This window comes from Globicephala melas, chromosome X, assembly GCF_963455315.2.
Source record: "Globicephala melas chromosome X, mGloMel1.2, whole genome shotgun sequence".
Lineage (NCBI taxonomy): Eukaryota > Metazoa > Chordata > Mammalia > Artiodactyla > Delphinidae > Globicephala > Globicephala melas.
In genome coordinates this window covers 124,598,434-124,622,956 of record NC_083335.1, presented here as the reverse complement: position 1 = coordinate 124,622,956, position 24,523 = coordinate 124,598,434, and the positions used below count along the sequence as shown (strand labels likewise).

Here is a 24,523-nt window from a genome sequence, read left to right as displayed (position 1 = left end):
GACGCCACCGCCTCGTGAAGTCAGCCCGCCACCACCCTCGCCTGGCCGCCGGGTGCCCTGCTCGCCGCACAGTCTGAAGCAAGACACGCACACCCAGCAGCTGTCACCAGCGGGAGGGCGTCAGGATGTGATCCACGATGCCCACTTCGTTCATAAAACCACGGGTATGTGTTTTACACCGAGGCGCGTACACGCCTCTTCCCAGAACCTCCGAGAAAAACCAAGCCTGCACTGGCCACTCTCACCCTCAGGACCCTAAGCTGTTTTCAATCTTCATCAGAAAAGCCACGCTTTCTTAAGGTGCCTGGGCTGGGCAGGGAGTTGAGGGTTCAGGCAGCTCATATATCATTTGGTGATCCGCAGGTAGGGCAACATTTGATATTGACGTGTTGGTGGCTCAGTCTATGAATTAACTACAGAGTGCCTTCATACACTAAACACTTTTTTTTTTTTAAGAGTACGTGATCCAGGGCTTCCCTGGTGGCGCAGTGGTTAAGAATCCGCCTGCCGATGCAGGGGACACGGGTTCGAGCCCTGGTCCGGGAAGATCCCGCATGCCGCGGAGCAACTAAGCCTGTGCGCCACAACTACTGAGCCTGCACTCTAGAGCCCGCGAGCCACAGCTACTGAGCCCACGCGCCACAACTACTGAAGCCCGCGTGCCTAGAGCCTGTGCTCCACAACAAGAGAAGCCACCGCAATGAGAAGCCCATGCACCGCAACGAAGAGTAGCCCCAGCTCGCCGCAACTAGAGAAAACCCACGCGCAGCAATGAAGACCCAAAGCAGCCAAAAGTAAATAAATTTATATATATATATATATTAAAAGAGTACATGATCCCTTTTGGAGCTCTACATATAACACTAGTTAGAAAATGCTAACTGATCTCTGAGATACAAGTCAGATTAGTGGCTACCTAGGGATAAAGAAACACGAGAATGGTGAGATTTAGAGAGAGAAGAAAACGTCACCGATTTAAGAGAAATCATGTTAAAAGCACTCACTGGTGCCTTTGTAATAAGGTAAATGGTAAGTTAGTATGGAGTTTTTTTCTTTTTTTCTTTTTTTTTTGCAGTACGCGGGCCTCTCACCGCCGTGGCCTCTCCCGTCGCGGAGCGCAGGCTCCGGACGCGCAGGCTCAGCGGCCATGGCTCACGGGCCCAGCCGCTCCGCGGCACGTGGGATCGTCCCGGACCGGGGCACGAACCCGCGTCCCCTGCATCGGCAGGCGGACTCTCAACCACTGCGCCACCAGGGAAGCCCCATATGGAGTTTTAAAACTCCTTATTATGTGCATCTTCAGTACTTACAACCGTAATTCACCATGTGCCGGATGACATCAACAGATCCTAGTATTGACTAATTAACCATTTTGTAGAATTTTATTCACATTTCTAGGCAAAACCACCGTTTCAGACTTTTCTAATAGGCAAAAGTAATACCCACACACAGTATTAAAATTTAATCCAAAATTACCTTTAAAAAATTTAAAAACACCTAAGTTTGTTTTTAAAAGTGTGTTTGAAAAGAAAAAAACATTTGGACAAACTGCTTGGTTTGGTTTTATATTGGGTTGTATGTGTTAGTTAGAATATTAAGCGCTATCTAAACTAGATAGTCATCCTGCACACCCCTCACTTAAAGGGAAACCGGGTATGCGATTACAAAGTGGGATTCTACACCAGGGCCCCCATCAACCCTTCACAGCCAAAGTTTGACCGGTCTCCCCACAAGTCTGTTGGATACGCAGTCAGCTCCACGGCCAACGGGCCGGGCCCCCAGGCCTTCTCTCTCCTTCTACCCCCAGTTCTCATGGTGTGTACTCCGAACAGAATTCACATCATCCGGTTTTTAGATCCTTAACTATGTTCCTCGAATTCAAAAAAAAAAAAAAAAAAAAAGCTTCTGAACACATGGAATGATGCCCAACCTCGGTCATAATGACAGAAATGCCCATTTAAACGGTAAAAGCATCGGTCACCTATCACATCCACAAAGCCAACAAAAGCAGACTTCACGATGCACGGTACTTTCTGCCTCCAAACCTCCCACGCTAGGAACGGATCAGGACGGCCTACACGCACATGTATGGGGTCTCGGGTACAAAAACATCACACCGCAGCACTGTCTGCTGTACACCGGAAGCACCGTAAATGTCCGCACACAGAGGACCTGCTAGACACACAGCAGAGGATCCAGACCGTGGAGCCGCACGGGGTCAGGAGAAATCTCGACTCAGAGCACTCACCCTGGACCAACCCCCATTTTCACGTGTAACACATAAGGAGGTACCTGTGTCTAAAAGGAAACCTAAGAGATTAGTACTGACACGGCCACTCTCCGGAGCGGCAAAATGGGAAGATGAGAGGGCTTGGGAGAAAGGCTGATGTATCCCACCCAGTTCCCGTTCCAAAGTGACTGTTGTCCCACGCCCATGGGTTACTCTGAGTACTCATAAATGCGGAATAAAAAGTCACTCTTGGAGTAACTGTAGCCGGCATTCCAACACCCACCCCTTAGGGTGATCCTGCCTGTCTTGATCACAGAGCAATAAACAGAGCCTCCTGGGGGCACCGCCCAGAACAGAGCACAGCTGACCGCTTCCTGGGGACCAAACCTCCTGCGGAGTCCTGTGAACACATCACACGGAACCCCAAAGGCCTCTCCTCTTTAAAAGTGCAACGAGGGCTTCCCTGGTGGCGCAGTGGTCGGGAGTCCGCCTGCCGATGCAGGGGACACGGGTTCGTGCCCCGGTCCGGGAAGATCCCACATGCCGCGGAGTGGCTGGGCCCGTGAGCCATGGCCGCTGAGCCTGCGCGTCCAGAGCCTGTGCTCCGCAACGGGAGAGGCCACAACAGTGATAGGCCCGTGTACCGCAAAAAAAAAAAAAAAAAAAAAAAAAAAAAGTGCAACAAGCTCGCCATTTTTTTTTTCAAGCTCGCCATTTTTATCATCAGAGAAGTAATACACTTAGACTGTGCACTTAATGGATAAAATGGTTAAGTTTTGTTATGTGTATTTTACCAAAATTAAAACTTTTTTTCATGGGGCCGATACAGTTCTATAACTGCTTGTATGTGTTCCACTCAACTGGACTTTGAGGGGCATCTTTCCATGTCACGAAATACTGACACCATTTTTTTCCATAAATTTATTTTATTTATTTATTTTTGGCTGTGTTGGGTCTTCGTCGCTGCACACGGGCTTTCTCAGTCCCCTCTGCGGTGTGCGGGCTTCTCATTGCAGTGGCCTCTCCCGTTGCAAAGCACGGGCTCTAGGCGTGCAGGCTTCAGTAATCGTGGCTTGCGGGCTCTAGCATGCAGGCTCAGTAGCTGTGGTGCATGGGCTGAGTTGCTCCGCGCGGCATGTGGGATTCTTCCCGGACCGGGGCTCGAACCCGTGTCCCTTGCATTGGCAGGCAGATTCTTAACCACTGTGCCACCAGGGAAGCCCACTGACACCATTTTTTAATTTTGTAGTAGCACTTGTATTCTTTTTAAAAACTTTTATTGACGTATAGATTTATAACGTGTTCATTTCTGCTGTACAGCAGAGACTCAGTTATACACACACATATATATTTTTTTCATATTCTATTCCATTACGGTCTGTCACAGGATGCTGACTAGAGTTCCCTGTGCTCTACGGTAGGACCTTGTTGTTTACCCATTCTACATGTAATAGTTTGCATCTGCTAATCCCAAACTCCCAATGCATCCCTCCTCCGCCCCCCACCCGCCTTTGGCAACCCGCAGTCTGTGCTCTGTGTCTGGGAGTCTGTTTCTGTTTCGTAGATAAGTTCATTTGGCTCACACCATTTATAATGGCAGCACTCTGTAGTACGGATGGTCCCTAATTCACTTCAGTCATTTCCTTTTGCTGAATATCTAGGATCCAAGAAATGAAATTCTGAGTCCAAAATAGGCCTTTTGACACATGTTGCCAAACCGCTTACCAGAAAGTCTCATCAGCATTACATCAAATAAGCACTTGTTTCCCCACATCTCAGCACCAACGGGCATTGCTATTCCATTAGATCTCGGCCAGCTGGAGAATCAAAACCTGGTTTGTAAGTAAACTTGTCGATCCCTAGTTAAACGTCTTTTTAAACACTTGTTTCCTATGTGCATTTCTCATATTAGAAACTGCCTATGAGTGTCTTTCATTCAACTTCCTACTGGGGTGCAAATTCCCTTCTTTATAGCTGTTGTTACTAAACCAACTTTATTACCCACCTGCTTTTTCTTTTTTTGGACCCTAGAATAAGATCTGACATAGACCAACATTTCATTTTTACCTTGTGAGATGCAACCGGTGAAAGTATTCATGCATCCTGATTCCGTCCCCCAGGATGTGTCACTGGCTCGCTTTTATTCGCTGCTGCCTCCCCCGGGCTGGCCGATGTCACACTGACAGGTTTTACTGAATGAGCACCTCAGTGTCAGCATCCCCATGAGGCCCTCCAATGACGCCCGTCCCGGTGCAGTTCAAATCAATTCGATTCAGTAAGTCCAAGCCCTTCATTTGCCCTTGCGCGTCGGGCACTGCAATAAGGAGCCGCAAACTGGCGAGACGGTTTGCTCACCGCGTCAACTAAGCCAGTGTTTTCCCAGTGCGGGGAGATGGACAGTAAGCCAACGAGCCGTCTGTGTGTTCTGGGGGCTCGGGCAGCCCCGCAAAGGAGACATTTCAGGTGGTGGTTTATAACCGCTGTCTCCCCTGTGTGGGTCAAGTGTCCCTCACCATCACCAGCGCTCCACCAAGTCTGACGGAATCCTGTGAGGACTTCACACGTCCTGCCTTAGGAGGCTTAATAAGGTGACCTCAAAGAAATTACACACCATGATGGTACCCGTCCTGTCCCCTGCTCCCCCAGAAGTCTCCAAAATGGCCATTCTGAGACTTCAGTTTTCTGATTTACAAGGAGGACAGCCTATTCCACTGAGAAATGAGGCTGCTTCATTAATGTGGCAAAGAATGAAATTTTTTCCTTCTTCGTTTCTGAACCTCCTCCTTGGATGCTATTTTGGTCCCCCAAAAAATAAATACATAAAAAGTCCACAGGGATATGTCTTCAAGTCTGTACTAAAAACTGAAGGCCTTGAGTCAATTTACTTTTTAAAATATACAGCCAGGCTTCCCTGGTGGCGCAGTGGTTAAGAATCCGCCTGCCAATGCAGGGGACACGGGTTCGAGCCCTGGTCCGGGAAGATCCCACATGCCGCGGAGCAACTAAGCCTGTGCGCCACAGCTACTGAGCCTGTGCTCTAGAGCCCGTGAGCCGCAACTGCTGAAGCCTGTGTGCCACAACTACTGAAGCCCGCGCGCCTAGGGTCCATGCTCTGCAGCAAGAGAAGCCACCACAGTGAGAAGCACATGCACTGCAACGAAGAGTAGCCCCTGCTCGCCGCAACTAGAGAAAGCCCGCACACAGCAACAAAGACCCAATGCAACCAAAAATAAACAATAAATAAATAAATAAATTTTTAAAAAGTAAAATAAAATTTACAGCCGACCTTGGAAAGACTGCACTAATTCTGCTAAAAGGGGCACGTCAACACTTTACTATGAATTAGCCAACTGTAGAACACAAGGTCGAGAATTATTTCTATCTGAAACCAGTCACCAGAATTCCCTGGCGGTCCAGGGGTTAAGACTCAGCACTTCCACTTCGGGGGCACAGGTTCGATTCCTGGTCCCTGGTTGGGGAACTAAGATTCCCACAAGCTGTGCAGCGTGGCCAAAAAACAAAAGTCACACAACACCTCCATGCTGCCCCGTAGGACCGTTCTAGTGCCTGTGTGTGAAAGCATCCCGTGCCCAACTTCACTTTCCGACCCCTTCAAATCATCCCAACTCCTATCCACAATCTCCTTTCTCGGAATATGCACTTGCTCCCCTCAGACCTCAGCACAGCACTGGAAACACCTGCTAGCTGACCTGTAAGTCTATATGCATCCCATTTTAGCCTAAAACCCCCAAACCTGGTAGCCTGCCACCTTGTGTAAAACACAGGCAATGACATTTCATCATCTGGAGCATAAGCAGTTTCCCTCACTGCCAGAAAACCACCGACATGTTGCCAAGAATAAGATTTAAGTATTCAAAATCACTTACATCAAAATTAACAGTCGTCAACAGTAATAAAAGAAGAAATCTTTTAAGAACCTACTGTATAGCACAGGGAACTCTACTCGATACTTTGTAGGGACTTCCCTGGTGGTCCAGTGGGCAAGACTGCACGCTCCCAATGCAGGGGGCCTGTGTTCGATCTCTGGCTGGGGAACTAGATCCTGAATGCACGCCACAACTACAAGTCCACATGCCGCAACTAAAGATGCCACGTGCTGCAATGAAGACCCTGAGTGCCACAACTAAGACCCAGCGCAGCCAAGATAAATAACTATTGGAAAAACAACAACAACAACTTGTAATGACCTACATGGGAATAGAATCTGAAAGAGTGGACATCTGTATATGTATAGCTGATTCATTTTGCTGTATAGCAGAAACTAACACAACACTGTAAATCAACTATACTCCAATAAAAATTAATTTTAAAAAAAGAATGTTTAAAATTTTTGATGTTGGATTCATCCTTGGCCAAGAGATAGATTCCTAAGTGTACATGCATGTACACACACACGCGCACGCGACTTAAGTCCAAATCACGATTGCCACAGTGACACGGCGCAGCCAATAGACTCCAGGTTTCACGGTCCCGCTCATCTCTGTTTGTAAACAAGGCACGAGGCCCAGGTCTTACCTTTTCACCACCAGCTTCAGGGTCTTATGCGACCCCTTCACCAGGCAAATCGCTTCCTGTCTAAACCCCGACAGACTGATGTCGTTGATGCCAACGATCTCATCTCCGGCCAACAACTTGTCCACTGCCGCGGCTTTGCTTCCTTCTTCGATCTGCAACACAGAAGTGTATCCTGTGAGCCTCTTGAACAAGCAAACAAGTCCCCAGGACTTGGCCAGGAAGACAACATGCCCGTGACACACGCCACCCACAGGTTTTCTCAGACTGGCTTCAGGACAACCCAGGGGTGAAGGGATCCACCTGGGCCCTGATTCCCAGCGGGAGACCAGGGACGCATCCCTCACCCGGTCTGCCTCTGCAAGGTGTACCATTCACGGAGGGGCGGGAAAGCACACGAGCTCTCAGAAACACACCAGAAACAGCAGAGCCAGAAATACCGATTCACTTTCTGGATCTCCTTCCTCCAAAAAATCATGATGGATTTTTTTTAAATTATTATTTACTAGTTATTTCTCATAGATTAATCCCGCACCTAGTTATTTCCGTAACAGCTGTATTTAGATATAATTCAGATAGCACACAACTCACCCGTATAAAGATAAATGAGTGGCTTGTTAGTAAATTCACAGTTGTCCAGCCACCACCACCACCCATTTTAGAACGGTTTCCTAACCCCAGAAGAAACCTCGTCCGTGCCAGTCAGCGGTCACTTCCCGATGCTTCCAGCCCCTGGCAACCATGCGTCTGCTCTCTGCGTCTAGGGTTTGCCTATCCTGGATATTTCATATAAACAAAATCCTACAATAGGCGGCCTTCTGTGTCTGGCTTCCTTCACTCAGGTTTTCAAGGTGCACCATGTTGTAGCCTGCGTCACAGCTTCATTCGTTCTTATGGCTGCAGGAAGCTCCACTGTAGGGACGACCACATCTTATTTATCCGTTCATCGGTGATGGCTATTGAAGCTGCTTTTCCTTTCTGGCTACTAACGCTGCCGTGAGCACTGGTGTACAGGTGCGTGCTTGCGCGTGCGTCTTCACTTCCCTTGGGTGTACGCCTAGGAGTGGAACGGCAGGGTCGCACGGTAGCTACGGCGAACCTTGTGAGGACCCGCCAGACTGCCTTCTGAAGCAGCTGCACCACTTTACGTTCTGCATCCGAGGGCCCCAGTTTCTCCACATCCTTGCTGACGCTTAGTATCTGATTCCTTTCATTACAGTCCTAGATGACTACACCACGCTGGGTACGTAAAATACTCCCTACTCGGTGTTAAACACGCGTGTATGAATGTGTTGACTGACTCCTTAAAAGCGTTTTATGATTTTTATCCTGAGGAATCTTAATCTTTAAATCCTCACCCTTGTCTTCCCTATACAGTAATAATCCAACTCAGCATCAAATAATCCATCGATTAACCAACCTGCTTCTGTACTAGCGCTTGGCAAACCGGGGCCCATGCGTCAAATCCAGCCAGCTGCTTTTTTTTTTTTTTTTTTGTAAATAAAATTTTACTGGAATACAACCAGAGCTATTTGTTTATACGCCGCTACAGGAGAGAACAGAAGAGTCTGACCCACAAAGCCAAAAACATTTACTACTTGGCTTGTTGTTAAAAAAAAGTTGCCAACCCCCGTTTCACACCGAAAAGCCATTATGTTTACGAACTGCTAGGACAACTAGTGAAAGAGATGAATGCTTACAGGCACAGAGGTGTACGGGTTAGGAAGTTCGCTGCTCTGTTTGCCAGGACTAACCTAAAAGTCCGTTCCGAACCTCACAAAGCACTAAAGCCGTGAACGTTTCTCCTCCGGTAGTTACAAAGCTGGAAACGAGGCAACTTACAGGCTCCGCTCTGAAACCACGTGGTGCTTTCCTAAAGTCTCCGCCGGATCCCAAGGACAGCTGAACTTTTCCTAGGTTAATAAAGCAATTATTCATTGCAAGTCCATGACATAAACAAAATGAGCACTCCTAACTAAATTATGAAGCGAACCATTCGGTTAACAACCGGTTTCAAAGTCTAGACAACTTTTATCCCGACATGATAACAGATCGTAAATGAGTTTCCACCCCACCAAGATTACACACTCAGCCACACGTGGCCAAGGTGAAGGTTACGTGGTGGGGAGTTTCCGTTTTGGCACGCCCTGGGTGGGAGGCCAAAGGGCCGTCCAGGCGGAGGGTCGGTGGGCGGCTGCCTGAGGGGAGGGGAGGGTACCCGGGGAGAGGTGGCCTGCTCACGGGGTGACCAGCAGCGGAAGAAATTTAAAAACTGGAGGGACGGGGATGGAGGCCTCCTACACAGAAAACAGACCCACCAAGAGCTGAGGACAGAACCCTGGGGCCCCAACACGGAGAAACCTGGAAGAAGATGGGTGGGTGAAGGTGCAGGAAGTGAACAAAGAGGGGGTGAGAGTCACAAAAGCCCAAACAAGCAAACACGCGCAGAGCTGGCGAGAAGCGAGGGTAGCGCGTGTACGTGCGTCCCTCTCCTTGCGATGATGCCTCTCTGAATTTCAGCTTCACAAGAAAACTCTTCAGGCAAGACAACTATGACCAAGGAACTTGCAAGGGCCTTAGGGCAGCTTTCCAAGGCAGGACGTCCTGGAGGCAACCCGTGTGACTCAGCCATGACCTGGTGGGTTTTTCAGTCTCGTTCCCACAAACCCCTGGATGCACAAGTTCTGCGAGACTGTCTCCAAGCGCTGGCATCGAAGTCTGATGACATCGTGTTGCTTCCCCTCATCCGCAAAGACTTCCCAAGCTCCTCCTGCACCAGTGAAGACCGCACTCCGAAGTGTCCACCTGCGCCGTCCCGACCACACTCTACCTACATTCCCAGCAAAGACGGCCCTGGGCTTGGGAGACACAGAAGCTGGGGAATTCTCCCCGCCTGGCTTCCTCGCCAAGACAAACTGTCTGTTTGACGTTTATTGTGCTCATGGAGAAAACAGTTGTAAAAGAAGACGTTTTGAAAACCTCCAGTCTGTACTCTTGACCCCATCAAACTTCTCCCATTAGGAAGAATTAATTAGGCTTGAACTTGGTAGAGAGCAAACCTGAAGTTGGCTCTAGTCTCACAGGATACTTACTGACTCTGCCTGCCAGCACTGTACAGTGTATCACACATTACAGACACTCAGGATCGTTCTGTCACCGTCCCCTGCCTTATAGTCAAGAGAGCGCTTGGCACTGCCACTAGCAGAGGGAACTGCCTGACATCTACAGCACTCGGGAGCCACAAACAGGGCAGTCCTGTCCCAGAGCCACCAGGCGAAGTTCTCAGTGCCGCTCGCTGTAGCTCAGAAGAAAAGTCCCTTTACAAAAAGACAGGCACGCGAGAACAAATGACTCCACGCCCATGATGCCTGTCCGTGTGTCACGGGCAGAATCAACGTCCCACGTTCACGTGCCAGGTCCAATATTCTGGTCTGAGTGTTCACTGGCATTGGAAAACTCCTGTGTAGGGCCTCAATTAAGACTCAAGTGTCCCCACATGTGCAGATTTCCTTGCTGTTCTTACGGAAACGCTTTTTCTGGAAACAGCAGCGGGGGAAAAAAACAGTCAATGGAAGTCTCGTTGGAACGAAGTTTTTGTATTTCATCCAACGGATGTTAGTTACAGCTGATCAAGGATGACATCCACGGAGGCCGGAGAACCTTGATTCTCCTGGGAGCCGGGACTCCCGTGGGAAGGAACCACATCAGGGCAGCAGGGGCGCGAAGGGCCGGGCTCGCTTGGCCTCGGGGCTGGAGATGAAAGACTTCACGAAGAGAGAGGCCCACGAAGGGCAACTTGAAAGGGGTGGCATGGATGGGGGCGGACATTCCACAGGGGGGTCTGCATGTGAAGATGGGGCAGAGGCAGGAAGCCGGGCCGGTCTGAGGAATGTCAGCCTGGCCCAGCGCAGAGCTCTGGCTGGGGAGCGTTTGAAGATAAGGGCAGAAAGAGGAAGATGAGGAACTTGACCTTGGGTCGGAATCTGGCATGATATCCTGGAGGCAGTGGGGGCCCCCGAAGGCCAGCACGGAAGCAGGGGAGCGACCTTCTTATTCCAGCAAATGCGTCTGGTAGCTTCATCCTGGAGGCTGACGCGAAAAGAATTTCTTCTGCCCGAGAACAGAAGGCGGCGGGTTCTGTCTTTGTACTGGACAGAAACAAGGGCTCAAACCAACACAGGGCAGAGAACCCTAATGTAAGCAAGTGCTCCAGACACTGGGAAGGAAGGTCTAAGGACAGAAGCGATGCTGGACGTCAAGGGCCACAGGAAAGGGGTCGGCCGGGGGGAGCTCAGACGTTGAGCGGGACTGATGTGGAAAATCGCGACACCCAGAGATCAAAACCAAAGGAGGAAGAATGTGTTAAGTCCAGTATCATATTTCAAAGGCCATGAATCACACCCGTGATTAATCAGTTATGACTATCTCAAAGAAAGCTTTGCTGTCTGGAGAACAAGCCATGAGAAAGCACTGCCTTTTGTGAGCCAGGACAATCACTGACGTCACCTCCTTGGTCTGCTTCATTTAACTATTTTAACTCGTTCTCCTTGAGCTCCCTTGTTTCAGAAAAGAGAGCTGACTCATCCAGGAAAAGTATCAAATTGTGAACTAATCGGAGAGTGCATCTCTGGTAACCGAGAAGCCCATCGAAAACCAAAAACCTCTCAAGTGTTAAGACGTGAACATACCATCAGTCACTGGTCCCTGTCTCCCTTCTTGTACATCCCGAGGAGTGTTTTTATCGACTATTTGGGGAATTTAAGCTTCGCCGTAGCTCTGGAAACATGCTTAAGAAGGAAATCCCACCTCACCCCATTTCTGGAGTATAAACGCTTTCTGAAGAGGTGACATTGTTCGTTGGTTATTTTTTGGTTCAACCAGGGAAGGGTGGGATAATGAATTCAGCTTAACATTCCATGGCGGGTAGTTTTTCTTAACCTGACAACACAAAACATACTCAATAGCAATTTGGAGACGCAGTCACGCACGTAATAGGTCTTGAACAGGATACCCGGAGAAAAACATGGTCCAAAAGGATATGTGCACTGCAGTGTTCACTGCAGCACTGTTTACAATAGCCAAGACACGGAAGCAACCTAAACGTCCATCAACAGAGGAAAGGATAAAGAAGATGTGGTGTGTGTGTGTGTACACACACACACACACACACACACACACACACAATGGAATATTACTCAGCCATTAAAAAGAATGAAATAATGCCATTTGCAGCAACACGGATGGACCTACAGATTGTCATACTGAGTGACACAAGTCAGACAGACAAAGAGAAATATCGTATGATATCGCTTATATGTGGAAAATTTAAAAAATGCTACAAAAGGCAGAAACAGACTCATAGACTTAGAGAACGAACTTATGGTTACCAAGGGGGGTGGGGGGAGAGATAGTTAGGGAGTTTGGGACTGACAGATACACGCTGCTATATTTAAAATGGATAACCGACAAGGACCTACTGTGTAGCACAGGGAACTCAGCTCAATATCTTGTAACAACCTAACTGAGAAAAGAATTTAGAAAAGAATAGATACATGTATACCGTATAACTGAATCATTCTGTTGTACATCTGAAACGAATGCACCATTGTTAATCAACTATATTCCGATATAAAATAAGAAGTTAGGGCTTCCCTGCTGGCGCAGTGGTTGAGAGTCCGCCTGCCGATGCAGGGGACACGGGTTCGTGCCCCGGTCCGGGAAGATCCCACGTGCCGCGGAGCGGCTGGGCCCGTGAGCCATGGCCGCCGAGCCTGCGCGTCCGGAGCCTGTGCTCCGCGATGGGAGAGGCCACAGCGGTGAGAGGCCCGCGTACCGCAAAAACAAACAAACAAAACAAAACAAAAAAATAAGTTAAAAAAATAAAAATAAAATTACCTGTACTCCTATGTTTTTTTAGTATAATTACTTCCTAAAGAAAACCACTTCTTGATCTTGGCCCTTCCTGTCCCCGGTCACGACACTCCAGTTTCCCTAATAACGCGCCATGAATGTGCCAAGAAAAACATGGAAATTTGAGCACGTGGTGCTTATGATATGAAACGGTGAAGTGGGACCTGTGATGTCACAGCCTATCAACATTTGAAGGGATTCATACTTGATATCCTCTTAAGGAAAAGTTGTTTCCACATTTTAAGCCAGAAAGTCAGTGGAACACCTGTTTAGAAAAGAATCAGAACTACGTGGTCTCTTAGTTCCTCAGTTCCTACATACATTAGGAAGGATGTACAAATTGAACCGTGTGTGTACCAATCCTCAAAACAACCAATAAAATATCAATTAGGGGAGAAAACTGCTTTCCTCATGGTTGACAAAAAAACGTACCAAAAAACAAGAAAAATGATAACTACCCCCACATGCAAAAAATCCTAAGAAACCGACACCCACCTCATACATTCGGATTCAGGTGAGCACGTCAGTATTCAGTCCCACACGCAAGAACACGAGGGTCTGCTCTGAAGATTCTAACACACGCCTGCCACTCATGGCTAAAGCGAACGCTGGATCACATGCCACCCCAAGACAAAGGCAGGTGTGGCCCCAACAAGGCGACAGAGCCAGGCTGAGGGGCTGAGCAGGTCAATGAGACGTGTGAAGACCCAGAGGCAGTGGAGGCTGCACTGCGCAACCCCAAGTCCAAACACACACAGACAAGAAGCTGGCCGCTCAGGGAGAGGTCTTAAGAAACAGAGAGGGGAGGGAATTTGCAACAGGGGATCAGCAGCGGCAGCTCAGACCCCAGGCTGGCTGCAGAAGAGAACCCCGGGAGGAGCGTTCGTTCGGAGCCAAGGGGCCACGGCCTCCCCCGGGGAGGATAAAGCCCAAGGTATGTGCCTCTTCTCCAGGTGGGGCAAAGGTCTAGGGGCCTCGGGACCCTGCGGAGTCCAGAGCCTCAGCACAGCACAGCACTCTAGAGAACACGGGCCAACCCGTGCAAGGGACAGTTTCTGGAAAGCACCATTCAGGGAGCATTTTCCGAACACCCGTGCCTGGTACGTTACAATCCAGAAGGAGCAAGGTGTGCGAACGACCCATTTCAACACCACGCCAGCTAGCCTCTTAAGTGCAAACCACCCGTCGCTGCCCGAGCGAGCGGTGATACTGGGGCAGGACCTGAGGATAGCTCTCCTCCGTGGGCTGGCAGCTCTGCAAGGGTCCTCAGGAGAGGGTGCTGGAGGGGCTGCTGTCCTCTCCGCCTCCTCCTGTGGACAAGGCAGTGGCTGAATCCACCGCGGCTCCACAGCCAAGTTCCACGAGCACTCCAGCGGGCAGCTTCCCGGCCAGTTTTAGAAGCATGCCCTCGGACGGCTTCCCAGGGGTTCCACTGGCATGCCAGCCAGCTCCCTGGCCACCTGCCAGGTTCTGCACGGGCAGCTTCCTGTCTGTCAGCTAGCCCGAGGGGCTCAGTGACTTTGCTGTCACACCCATGCCATGCAGATCTGAATCTCAGACTGGGGGAAGGGAGGGCAGTAAGCGGGGGGGCAGTCGCACACCTCCTTCCTCCTCCCTTATAGGTAACGTGCCTCAGCCCTAGAGGCAGTGGTTGGTCCTTGCACCTGCTACTCCTGCACTCTTTTAAAGCTCTCTCTACCCCGGAGGAGTTCCTAGCTCATCGTGACTCAGTAAGTTGACAATAAGTAATAATCTGCTAATAGTTAGTCATCCTTTACACCAGGGGCTGGCAAACTTCTCCTTCAAGAGCCATATGGTAAATATTTTAGGCTTTGCGGGGCCTTCCGGTCCCTATGGTAACTGCTCAACCTTGCCGGACAGACAGACAAGACATAAGGGGTGTTTTGCTATGTGGCCGGTTTGCGGAATCCTGTTTCCTATTATGCGGGCCCTGTTCCAATTACTATGCGCTTTCTGCCTCCCAACTGGACCCTGACGGATATAAATTCCATGTGACAGGCACAGCAAGGGAGGCACTCGTGGGCCCCGGCGGCACAGAGGAGGGAAGAGTCAAGCCACAGGGTTCGGGGAGGGGTATCAGGCAAGGTTTCACAGAGATGAGGGGTGACGGACCGAGGGCTGGAGACTCACCCCGACCCCTTCACTACACAACTGGAAGGGAGTCACTGGATTTTTCTTCGCCTCAATTCTGTCGCCCAAAACAAGGGTGGGAAGAGTTGGCTGTCTTACAACCCGGGACCAACAGGGGAATAAAAGTGAGACAATTATGAAAATATTTTGTAAATTCAGAAGTATTATACAAGTATGTTTACAAATCATTTTACTTGTCATTTGCTGGTGTTCCAATCAGGACTACAGCACAGGCTAGGTCCCTGGACTCTCCAGTTCAGGGACACATGATCCCCATTCCTGATCATGAACACGGGGAAACCAGACGTTGAAGTGGTAAAGGGAGACTGCTTCACTTACAATACTCCAAGCTATTTAGGTAGAGTGGTTTCTAAGTCCTTTCAAGCAACATTGTTTGGGGGAAAAGAAATCCCGAAGCTCAGTTATCCTAGATGTTCTTACTGGTTATTCTCAAGCTACTTTAAAGTTTCTTTTTCCCTTGATTAGCGACTATAGCCTTACAGAAAACTTCTAAAATACAGCAAGTTGCCATTTACACATGGAGTGTTTTACAAAAGTTTCCCCTAAGTGGATTATGTTCATGGAAACCCAGACCGCATTTCTCGCATTAAAAAAAACAAAAAACAAAAAACATGATTTAAGTGGTACTTAAGTTCTCAGGCTAAGACACAAATACCTCTTTAAAAGATGTCATGGTTTATATACTGTGGCTTTGCAAGGAAGCAAAGGGGAAAAAAGGACACATGCCCCATCTCCCCAGGCGGCCCTTTGAAATGTACGCTGCAGGCACAGGTCAGGTGTCTATAACAGGCACAGCTCTGGGTCCTCGTGGTTAACACAGGAACTACGTTTTCTAGAATCTCTATCCCTGTACGGTTGGTTAGATGGGGTCCAAAGGAGAATCTGTCCAAGGATAGAAGGTGGAAGCGATGCAGAAGAGCCCGGCGGCCTCCAGCTTCTCTTACGCCCCATTGCTCTGCATCCCCTGTCTTCCTACGAGGAGATGCCTGGCCCGGGCCCACGTACAGGTGGCTGCATGCAGGCACCCTCCGGGCCAGCTCCCCAGGCCGGCTGGGCGTGGCTTCTCAGAGACACTCCTTCCGTCCAGGATCCCCCAGGTCTCCCTTACGGACCCTCTCCCACATTTACATAAGCTCAAACTCCTGTCACCCTGTAACAGCCACTGTGCCTCTGCTGCCCCGAGCGAGCGAGCGTACCTCGGAGAAGAGGCAGGGTGCGTCCCACGAGCTGCAAAGGAGTGCAGTGCAACCACGAAGACACCAGGAACCCGAAGGAAAGCAGCTTGGCAAGGAGCACCTGTAATTCTTGTTTTTTAAAAGCGTGGTTTAAAAACCCCACAGAAAATTTACCGTCAACCGTTTTTAAACGTACAGCTCAGCAGTGTTCCCTAGAATTACATTGTGTGTAACCGATCCCTAGAACTTCACCTTGCACAACTCCATATCCATCCAGCACCTCCCGGCCCCTGGCAACAACCGTTCTGCTTTCTGTTTCCATGAACTTGACTCCTGAGGATACCCTGTGTAAGTGGAATCATACAGGATTGTCCTTCTGTGTCTGGTTACGGCGCTTGAGGTTCGTCCACGTGATCACACTTCTCTAACGCTAATATTCCATCGTATGTGTATGCCACATTTTCCTTATCCTTTCGCCTGTCGGTGGACACGTGGCCTGCTTCTAACCCCTGCAACTCTTGTGTACGGGGCGGATGCACAGATCAACACAACCACTTGCAGAAACAGAGAGAATAACCTTCAAGTCAACCCTGTGTAGGTATGTTCACCAAGAGGCCCGTACAAGAATGATCATACTGGCATCAACCACACCAGCTAAAACACAGAAACCACCCAAATGTCCAGCAGACAATACACGGCATAGCCCAACGATGGGGTACGATGGGGTACCACACTGCCTCTCCCCGTCACGGCGCTACAGACATCCAATACCAGGGCTTCCCCTCCAATACCAGGGCTGGATGGTCCTGTGCTCTGGGTGGCGGCCGTCAGACACTGAGGAGCGGCATTCTCGGTCCCCACCCACTAGGTGTCAGCAGCGTCCCCAACCCCAAGTCAGAACAACCCAAGCGTCTCCGGATACTACTCAGGGTGCCCCGGGGGGGGGGGGGGGGGAGGGGGCTGGGGACAAAAGCCACCTCCCCCAGTTGAGAACTAGAGAAAGGACGAAGTACCTGCAACAGTCATCATAACTCTTGGGGAACACAGGAAACCGGACAGCTCTAACACCCCTTTGAACCTGCCGCAAAGCCTCTTCCACCAGCAACGCGAGAGGCCAGCGAGTCAGGCCAGGTGGAGCCACTGTGTTCAGCCAGATCCCACCATTACCAGGCGGAACAGGCCTTGTTCTGGACGCCCTGAGCCCGGCCCAAACAGCACGGGGCTGCAACTAAGAAGCCTCTGTCCTTTCTCCCCGCAGAAATGGTCCTCCTTGCCTGCAGGCTTTGTTGGCTGGGTCCCCTCTATTCACACCCCGCTACCCCTGACAGACACACACTCACTCCGCCTGGCTCACCCCACTCATCCTTTTGGGTCCCACACCAGGACCCCCCAACACCGCTTCCACCATGGGACCCAGTGGCCACCTCCTGGCCTCCTGAATACCCTGAGCGCATCACCACTCAGGGCTCCAAACCCCCTGGTTTGGGGTTTTTATATATTCCTTATTTTTTTTGCAGTATGTGGGCCTCTCACTGCTGTGGCCTCTCCCTTTGCGGAGCACAGGCTCCGGACGCGCAGGCTCAGCGGCCATGGCTCACGGGCCCAGCCGCTCCGTGGCATGTGGGATCTTCCCGGACCGGGGCACGAACCCGGGTCCCCTGCATCGGCAGGCGGACTCTCAACCACTGCGCCACCAGGGAAGCCCTATGTATTCCTTTCTTCCTTTCCTTCCCTCCTTCCCTCCTTTTTCTTCCTTCCTTCCTTCCTTTCTTTCTGGCCGCGCCACGTGGCGCACGGGATCTTAGTTCCCTGACCAGGGATGGAACCCATGCCCCCTGCAATGGAAGCTCAAAGTTCTAACCACTGGACCACCGGGAAGTCCCCCAAACCCCCTGTTTTCGGTTCCCTGCTTCTGCTGTCAGCCCCACAGCAAGACTAGCACCTCCTGGAGGATAAAACCCCGAGAGTCTCTTTATCTCTTCCCCTCCGATACCACCGTCTGTCACGCAATGTCTGTGGGAAGGGTGAACAGAGAGGGAAAAGAGTCAGCCTGGAGAGTGAAGTTCCCGTCTAGAGCCAGCCTTCACCTTACACCACAGGAGGAATACGAGGCACACCTGCCCTTTGCAGTGCGTTGTACGAGCATCAGGCACGGACCGGGCAGAAGCAAGCGGGCTCCGCAGCAGTCGGGGAACAGAGACCTGCCCCGACTCGAACCTTTTCTCATACATCGTTTGCACATGAGTAGTGGGAACATTTAAGCACCGGTTCAACAGGGATGACTGGAGTGACTTAATTCTGCAGTTTTCAAAGAAGAAAAGCGATCTGCAGGAGCTGATAGACAATCAAGAAACAGGAAGCGGAACTGCTGGACACGAGAACAAAGTGTCCCTGCTTGTCAGACACATGGCTGTTTATTTGTAATGGACGTTCCCAGCCTTCTGCTGTTTCAAAGAAACGGCGCCTGTTCTTTTAGATAAGGCTGCCGCTGGGCAACTCAGGACAGGGGCTGCTCCAAGGGGACCCGCCCAAGGCCACCTCACCTTCCCTTTGGATGAGTCAGAGCTCCCCGGAAGGCTTCGTCTCTCTATCGGGTGAAAGAGAGAAGACCTCACCCATCACGAGGGCTGTCTCTTTGAAAAACTCTCCTCAGGGATGCTGTGAGAGACAGAATGCGTGTGCCCCCCGCCCAAATTCACATGTTGAAACCCAACCCCCAATGTGACGGTATAAGGAGGTGGGGTCTCGCGGAGGTGACTGGGTTATGAAGGTGGAACCTTCAGAAATGAGATCAGTGCTGTTATACGAGAGCCCCCCCCCCCCACCGACAGCCGCCTCACCCCTTCTACCGGCTAAAGATACAAGAAAATGCCACCTATGAACCAGGAAGCAGGTCCTCGCCAGACACTGAATCTGCCGGCACCTGGATGGATCCAGGACTTCCAGCCTCCAGACTATGAAAACTCAATGTTTCTTGTTTATAGGAATTTTTTTTTTTTTAATTACGGCAGCTCAAATGGACAAAGATAGATGTCAAAGGCCAAGCCTGGGGAACCTAAGCACAGGAATCTCGGGGCTGCACACACTCGCACCCAGAGAGTAGGGAAGGGGACCGGGGTGCAAAAGACAGCCCTCGAAGGGGGCCCTGGGGCGGTGGCAGGGCGCTCTCCTCTGAAGGCGCAGCAGATAGATCCGGTCCTGGCGGCTGGGAGCCCCAGGGAAATTAACAGCCAGTGTGGGCGAATCTTCCAGGTTTCTGGTTGTTTTTTTTGTTTGTTTTAAAGAAGCTGGAGATCTGGATTTTTACAGATACTATTCCTCTGTCCTCAAATCGCTGGCACTCTTCTGCTTTTAAAACTTGGCGAGAACGCCCCCCACACCAAAAGAAAAGTTGCATGGGTAAGTCACATGCGCATAACCCCCAAGGGGCAGCCTGTGATTTGGGGCGTTCCCGTCCTACTCTGTGTACACGCCTCCTCTCTGCGGTTAGAATCCAGTTAGGATCCTGCACACACCAAGGTGGTCTCCGCTACGCCCACCGCCAGGTCCTCTTCCTGCCTCCCCACGGCCGGCCGGTCTATCAGGGCTTCGCCCCCGTCCGGATCCTCCAGGATCCCTGACCCCATCCTGCGCAGGTGCCGCCCTCCACCGTTGTCACTAGGATGCGACCATCCGCGGTGGCCGGCAGCACTGTGGAGCCAGAGTCCCCGCAGACACGGGAGGGGCCCCGTGCGTCCCCCCTCACAGGGAGGGTAGCCGTGACGGTCCTGACAGGAGACGGGAGCGGATGTCGGCTGGAGGCCTGTGAGGAAAGCCTTTGTCTCTGCCATCAAAGGGCAGAAACATCTGGAACCACCCTTTCCCTCTGCTTGTGGCCGTGAACAAAGACACCGACTGTGGATGCAGGGCAGAGACCCGAAGGGTCCCAGGGCCCTAGGTGTGCCCAGCATGGGGCTGGGCGGTGAGGCAGCAGCACACACACACCCCACCCCACCCTCTCCCGGGGCTCCCTGGAAGGGCCTAGGGTGAGGTCCTTAGAGAACCAGACGGGTTCATCCAGAAGACATCCATACTTTAGAATGAGTCCGAATTCTTTATAAATGCAAATCGTTTTTTCCTTTTAATGTTTATAATGTTAAAAAAATCAACACCAACTAAAGCAGTTTGAAACACTAAAACTTTGTTAGCTTTTCTAATTAAAAAACTACTGACGGGGCTTCCCTGGTGGCGCAGTGGTTGAGAGTCCGCCTGCCGATGCAGGGGACACGGGTTCGTGCCCCGGTCCGAGAAGATCCCAAGTGCCGCGGAGCGGCTGGGCCCGTGAGCCATGGCCACTGAGCCTGCGCGTCCGGAGCCTGTGCTCCGCAACGGGAGAGGCCACAACAGTGAGAGGCCCGCATACCGCAAAAAAAAAAAAAAAAACCTACTGAAGGATTTCCCTGACGGTCCAGGGGTTAGGACTGCACTTTCACGGCCAAGGGCACAGGTTCAATCCCTGGTCGAGGAACTAAGATTCCACAGGCCGCGCATGGTGGCCAAAAAAGAAAAAAAAACAAAAAACCGCTGAGGGGCATCATTTATTATCACGTCTGAGACACAGGCTACTTTGAAAACCTGTAACGTCTTGCTGTACTCATGTTTTTATTTAAGACATATTGCGTACGCCCTAGAAATCTACCAGCTCCAAGTCACTACATTTCTCCTCATCTAACACCTGTACTCCTGGCTGACAGAGGAGTATAATGCATTTAAAACATATATCATGGACGAGGGGAGTGAGGGTTGGAGACTTAGAAAATCTAGAGAGTTTAAATCAATGGGACTACTACATGCACACAGGTGTTTCACTAAACACATTCCTCATCTCCGCAGTAATATTATTTCTCCCCAGTGAACTGAAGTTTAGAATCAAACCAAAACTGCCAAAATATTATGTTTCTAACTTGTAACCTCCCTCTGTCATCTAAAAATAGAAAAAAAAAAGGAAAGCACTTAAGATTTCAGCTACTCCATGCGTCCCCTATATTCAGAGCAGCACTGTTCACAACAGCCAAGACATGGAAACCTAAACGTGCATCACGGATGAATGGATAAAGATGTGGTCCATGTATACAATGGAATACTACTCAGCCATAGAAAAGAACAAAACAGTTCCATCTGCAGCAACATGGACGGACCTAGAGATGATCACATTGAGTGAAGTAAGTCAGACAAACATCATAGGGTATCACTTATGTGTGGAATCTAAAATATGACACAGATGAACTTATCTACGAAACAGAAACAGACTCACAGGCACAGAGAACGGACTTGTGGTTGCCCAGGGGGAGGAGGGGTGGGGGAGGGGCGGACTGGGAGTGCGGGATGAGCAGATGCAAACTAGTATACGTAGAATGGATGAACAACAAGGTCCTACTGTAGAGCACAGGGCACTACAGTCAATATCCTACGATAAACCATAATGGAAAAGAATATGAAAAGGAATGTGAATATGTATAACGGAATCACTGTGGTGTACAGCAGAAATTAACACAACACTGTAACTCAACTATACTTCAAGAAAAAGAAAGAAAAGATTTAAGCTACTCCAATCCTGATGCGTCTGCGCCGAAAAAAACCAGAAACCTTTTGCCGACTTTTCAGCGGCCAGCTTTCATAGGCGAAATCCTCATTCCTGAATGTTACATTTATGTCTCCCAAGTGCATTCACAGCTTTGGGGAAAAACTGGACTCATTCTTAAGTTTAAAAAAAAAAAAAAGACTCGTATTAAAATGACTTTAACTCTTCCGACACAGCAGCACCTCATCGTCTGCCGAGTCAGGGCGCGTCGAGAGCCTCTGCGCTGTGCTTCGCGGGAAGGAGGTGTGCAACCTTGTATCAGGACGTCAGAGTCTGCTTAGGAGCCCACTTCTCCTTCTTCCCCAGGCTGAAGATTGTATTACTCACTCGTCAAGGGAAAACAGGTAACCATGTGCCGGTTTACGATGGGCAGAAGTGTGCAGAGGCAGGCACGGGCCACGAGAGCCCGACACACCCCAAGACTGTGCCCAGAGGAGGGAAGGAGCCATTATGTCTTCCTGGGTTGGGGCGCTGTAACACTCAGCAGCACCAAGGCCATTTTGTTGTTTTTTTTCCTTACTGGAGTATAGCTGCTTTACACTGCTGTGCAAGGGCATTTTTGAAGCTGGCCACAGCCTGCCTTCGTTTCATCTCCTGTGCTTTATTCGGCCCTACGGGGGACAAATTAATACAAAATATATATTCGTCTGCTAGGACTGATATGGGACTATTTGGGACTTTTATCACTGTGTTCAAAAAAGGGGGGGCAGGCAGCTATCTCCCATGACAGGGTATTAAAAAATACTTTGTCCAAAATGCCAAACGATATCACTTGTACCTGGAATCTAAAATATGACACAAATGAACTTATCCACGAAACAGAAACAAGATCACAGACACAGAGAGCAGAACTGTGGTTGCCAAGGGGGTGGCAGGGGGAGGGGTGGATTGGGAGTTTGGGGTTAACAGATGCAAACCACTATATATAAAATGGATAAACAACAAGGACCTACTGTAGAGCACAAGGAACTCTACTCAATATTCTGTAATAAGTGTATGCAAAAAGAATGTGAAAAAGAACGAACATATGTATAACTGTACCACTCTGCTGTACACCTGAACTAACACAAAACTGTAAGTCACCTATATTCCAATAAAAATTTTTAAAACAGATTACATTTCTTACGTTCTTATGTTCTATAATGTTCTAAAATACCATTTTCCCCCAAGGCACTAATGATTATTGCATGATTTTTCTGTAACCTAGAAAATTAGTATCTCATTTTAAAAATATAACTTTATCTATGAGGAGTATCCTTATAAAATTCTCTAAGTTGTAATGTGTTTTAGAGAATTTTCCATTTCCTGACTAAAGTTACTAGGAAATGTTTATATATCTACAAGTAATTTTAGCCTCGATTATTAGCATAATTAAATTTTTCTGCAACAGCAATTCTACAGTCATTTTTATTGTGGGTCTAATTCAACACACCTGAAAACTGCAATTCATGCAGACCTGTGCCCTAATAAGGTTATGATGTGTGTCCCAAGGGAGACTGCGCATAACAGAAAGAAAGCCTCCGGCAGACCCAGTTCAAACAGAAATTCAAGATGATGCCATTAAGAATTAAGCCTCAGGGACTTCCCTGGTGGCACAGTGGTTAAGAATCTGCCTGCCAATGCAGGGACACAGGTTCAAGCCCTGATCCGGGAAGATCCCACATGCCGCGGAGCAACAAAGCCCGCGAGCCACAACTACTGAGCTTGCGCTCTAGAGCCCGCGAGCCACAACTACTGAAGCCCGTGCGCCCTAGAGCTCGTGCTCCACAAGAAGAAGCCACGGCAATGAAAAGCCCGCGCACCTCAACAAAGAGTAGCCCCCGCTACTAGAGAAAGCCCGTGCACAGCAATGAAAATCCAACACAGCCAAAAATAAAATAAATAAAATAAGAAAGAATTAAGCCTCAGATGCTACCAAAAAAACAAACAAACAAACAAACAAACAAACCAACCCCAGCAAGGAGCTAGACAAGTCTCAGCAGGAAAACTTGTACAGACGGTTTGGGCACCAGGAGGTCATATGTTTGCTGCTCTCCACCCCAGCACAGAGAAGCCTGGAAGGTCCTTAGGAGCAGAGCGTGGAAAATCAATCTAGTCAATTGAATATTCCAAGCAATCAAAGCTTTAGCTGAATATGTTGCTGGGAGTTGCTGTCAGGTTTTTTTGTTGTTGCTGTTGTTTTTTACAGACTACCACTCGGCCTTTTCATGGGCACTAACCTCCCCCAAAGGATGTGGATGGCTCAGCCAGCTGGTAGTCACGCCCTGCCCTTCTGTACATCTCCATCAGCTTCAGGAGACACTGCCTTTAACGAGCAGGCCCTTCCTGCTGGACCCTAACTTGAAAGGAACGGAATGAGGCAGAGACAGGCCTCTTGTCTGACACAGTGAACTCCTATTAATACAAGACTAGAAACTGATGGGACAAAACAGACACTCGTCACCTAAGGAACATCCCTGGCTCTAAGTTAAATTCCAGGCTAAGTGGTCAATGACTGATTAACAGAGTTTTACCACAGAATAAGGTTCTGAACTTTTTATCCTTATAAAAGCAGGACAGAGGAGGCAACCGAAAGCAAAAGCTAAAAGAGTAGTGTCACCAGAAAGGGGAAGCAGCAGTGTTTTGACAGAGTAGAAGAAAAACAATTCTGTGCCTTTCCACGTTTCCATTCATGCGCCTGGGGTAACAGCACTGTCTGCACACACAAACTTCAGAGGAAAATACTGGACGAACCGGCGAGAAACTCAAACATCTGAGTGGCAGCGCTGCACTGTTTTCTCTGAACTCCAGCCTCCTGGATGGCCAGTTAGCTCGAGGTGGGGCATATATGACCAAGTAATCACCGGGTTCTGGATCATTTAAGGCTCCGACCGAGAGACAAGC

The 24,523-nt window shown here is 49.6% G+C and overlaps 1 protein-coding gene across 3 annotated transcripts in view; it reads right to left on the bottom strand.

The window, feature by feature from the left end:
• Positions 1–24,523, bottom strand: part of SHROOM2 (shroom family member 2) — a 146,170-nt gene that overhangs the window by 66,804 nt on the left and 54,843 nt on the right. For all 3 annotated transcript variants that reach the window (XM_060292684.1, XM_030837336.3, XM_030837333.3), the window contains one exon: positions 6,767–6,918. In XM_060292684.1, coding sequence (XP_060148667.1) covers positions 6,767–6,918 — 152 coding nt within the window. The remainder of the gene's footprint in view (positions 1–6,766; positions 6,919–24,523) is intronic.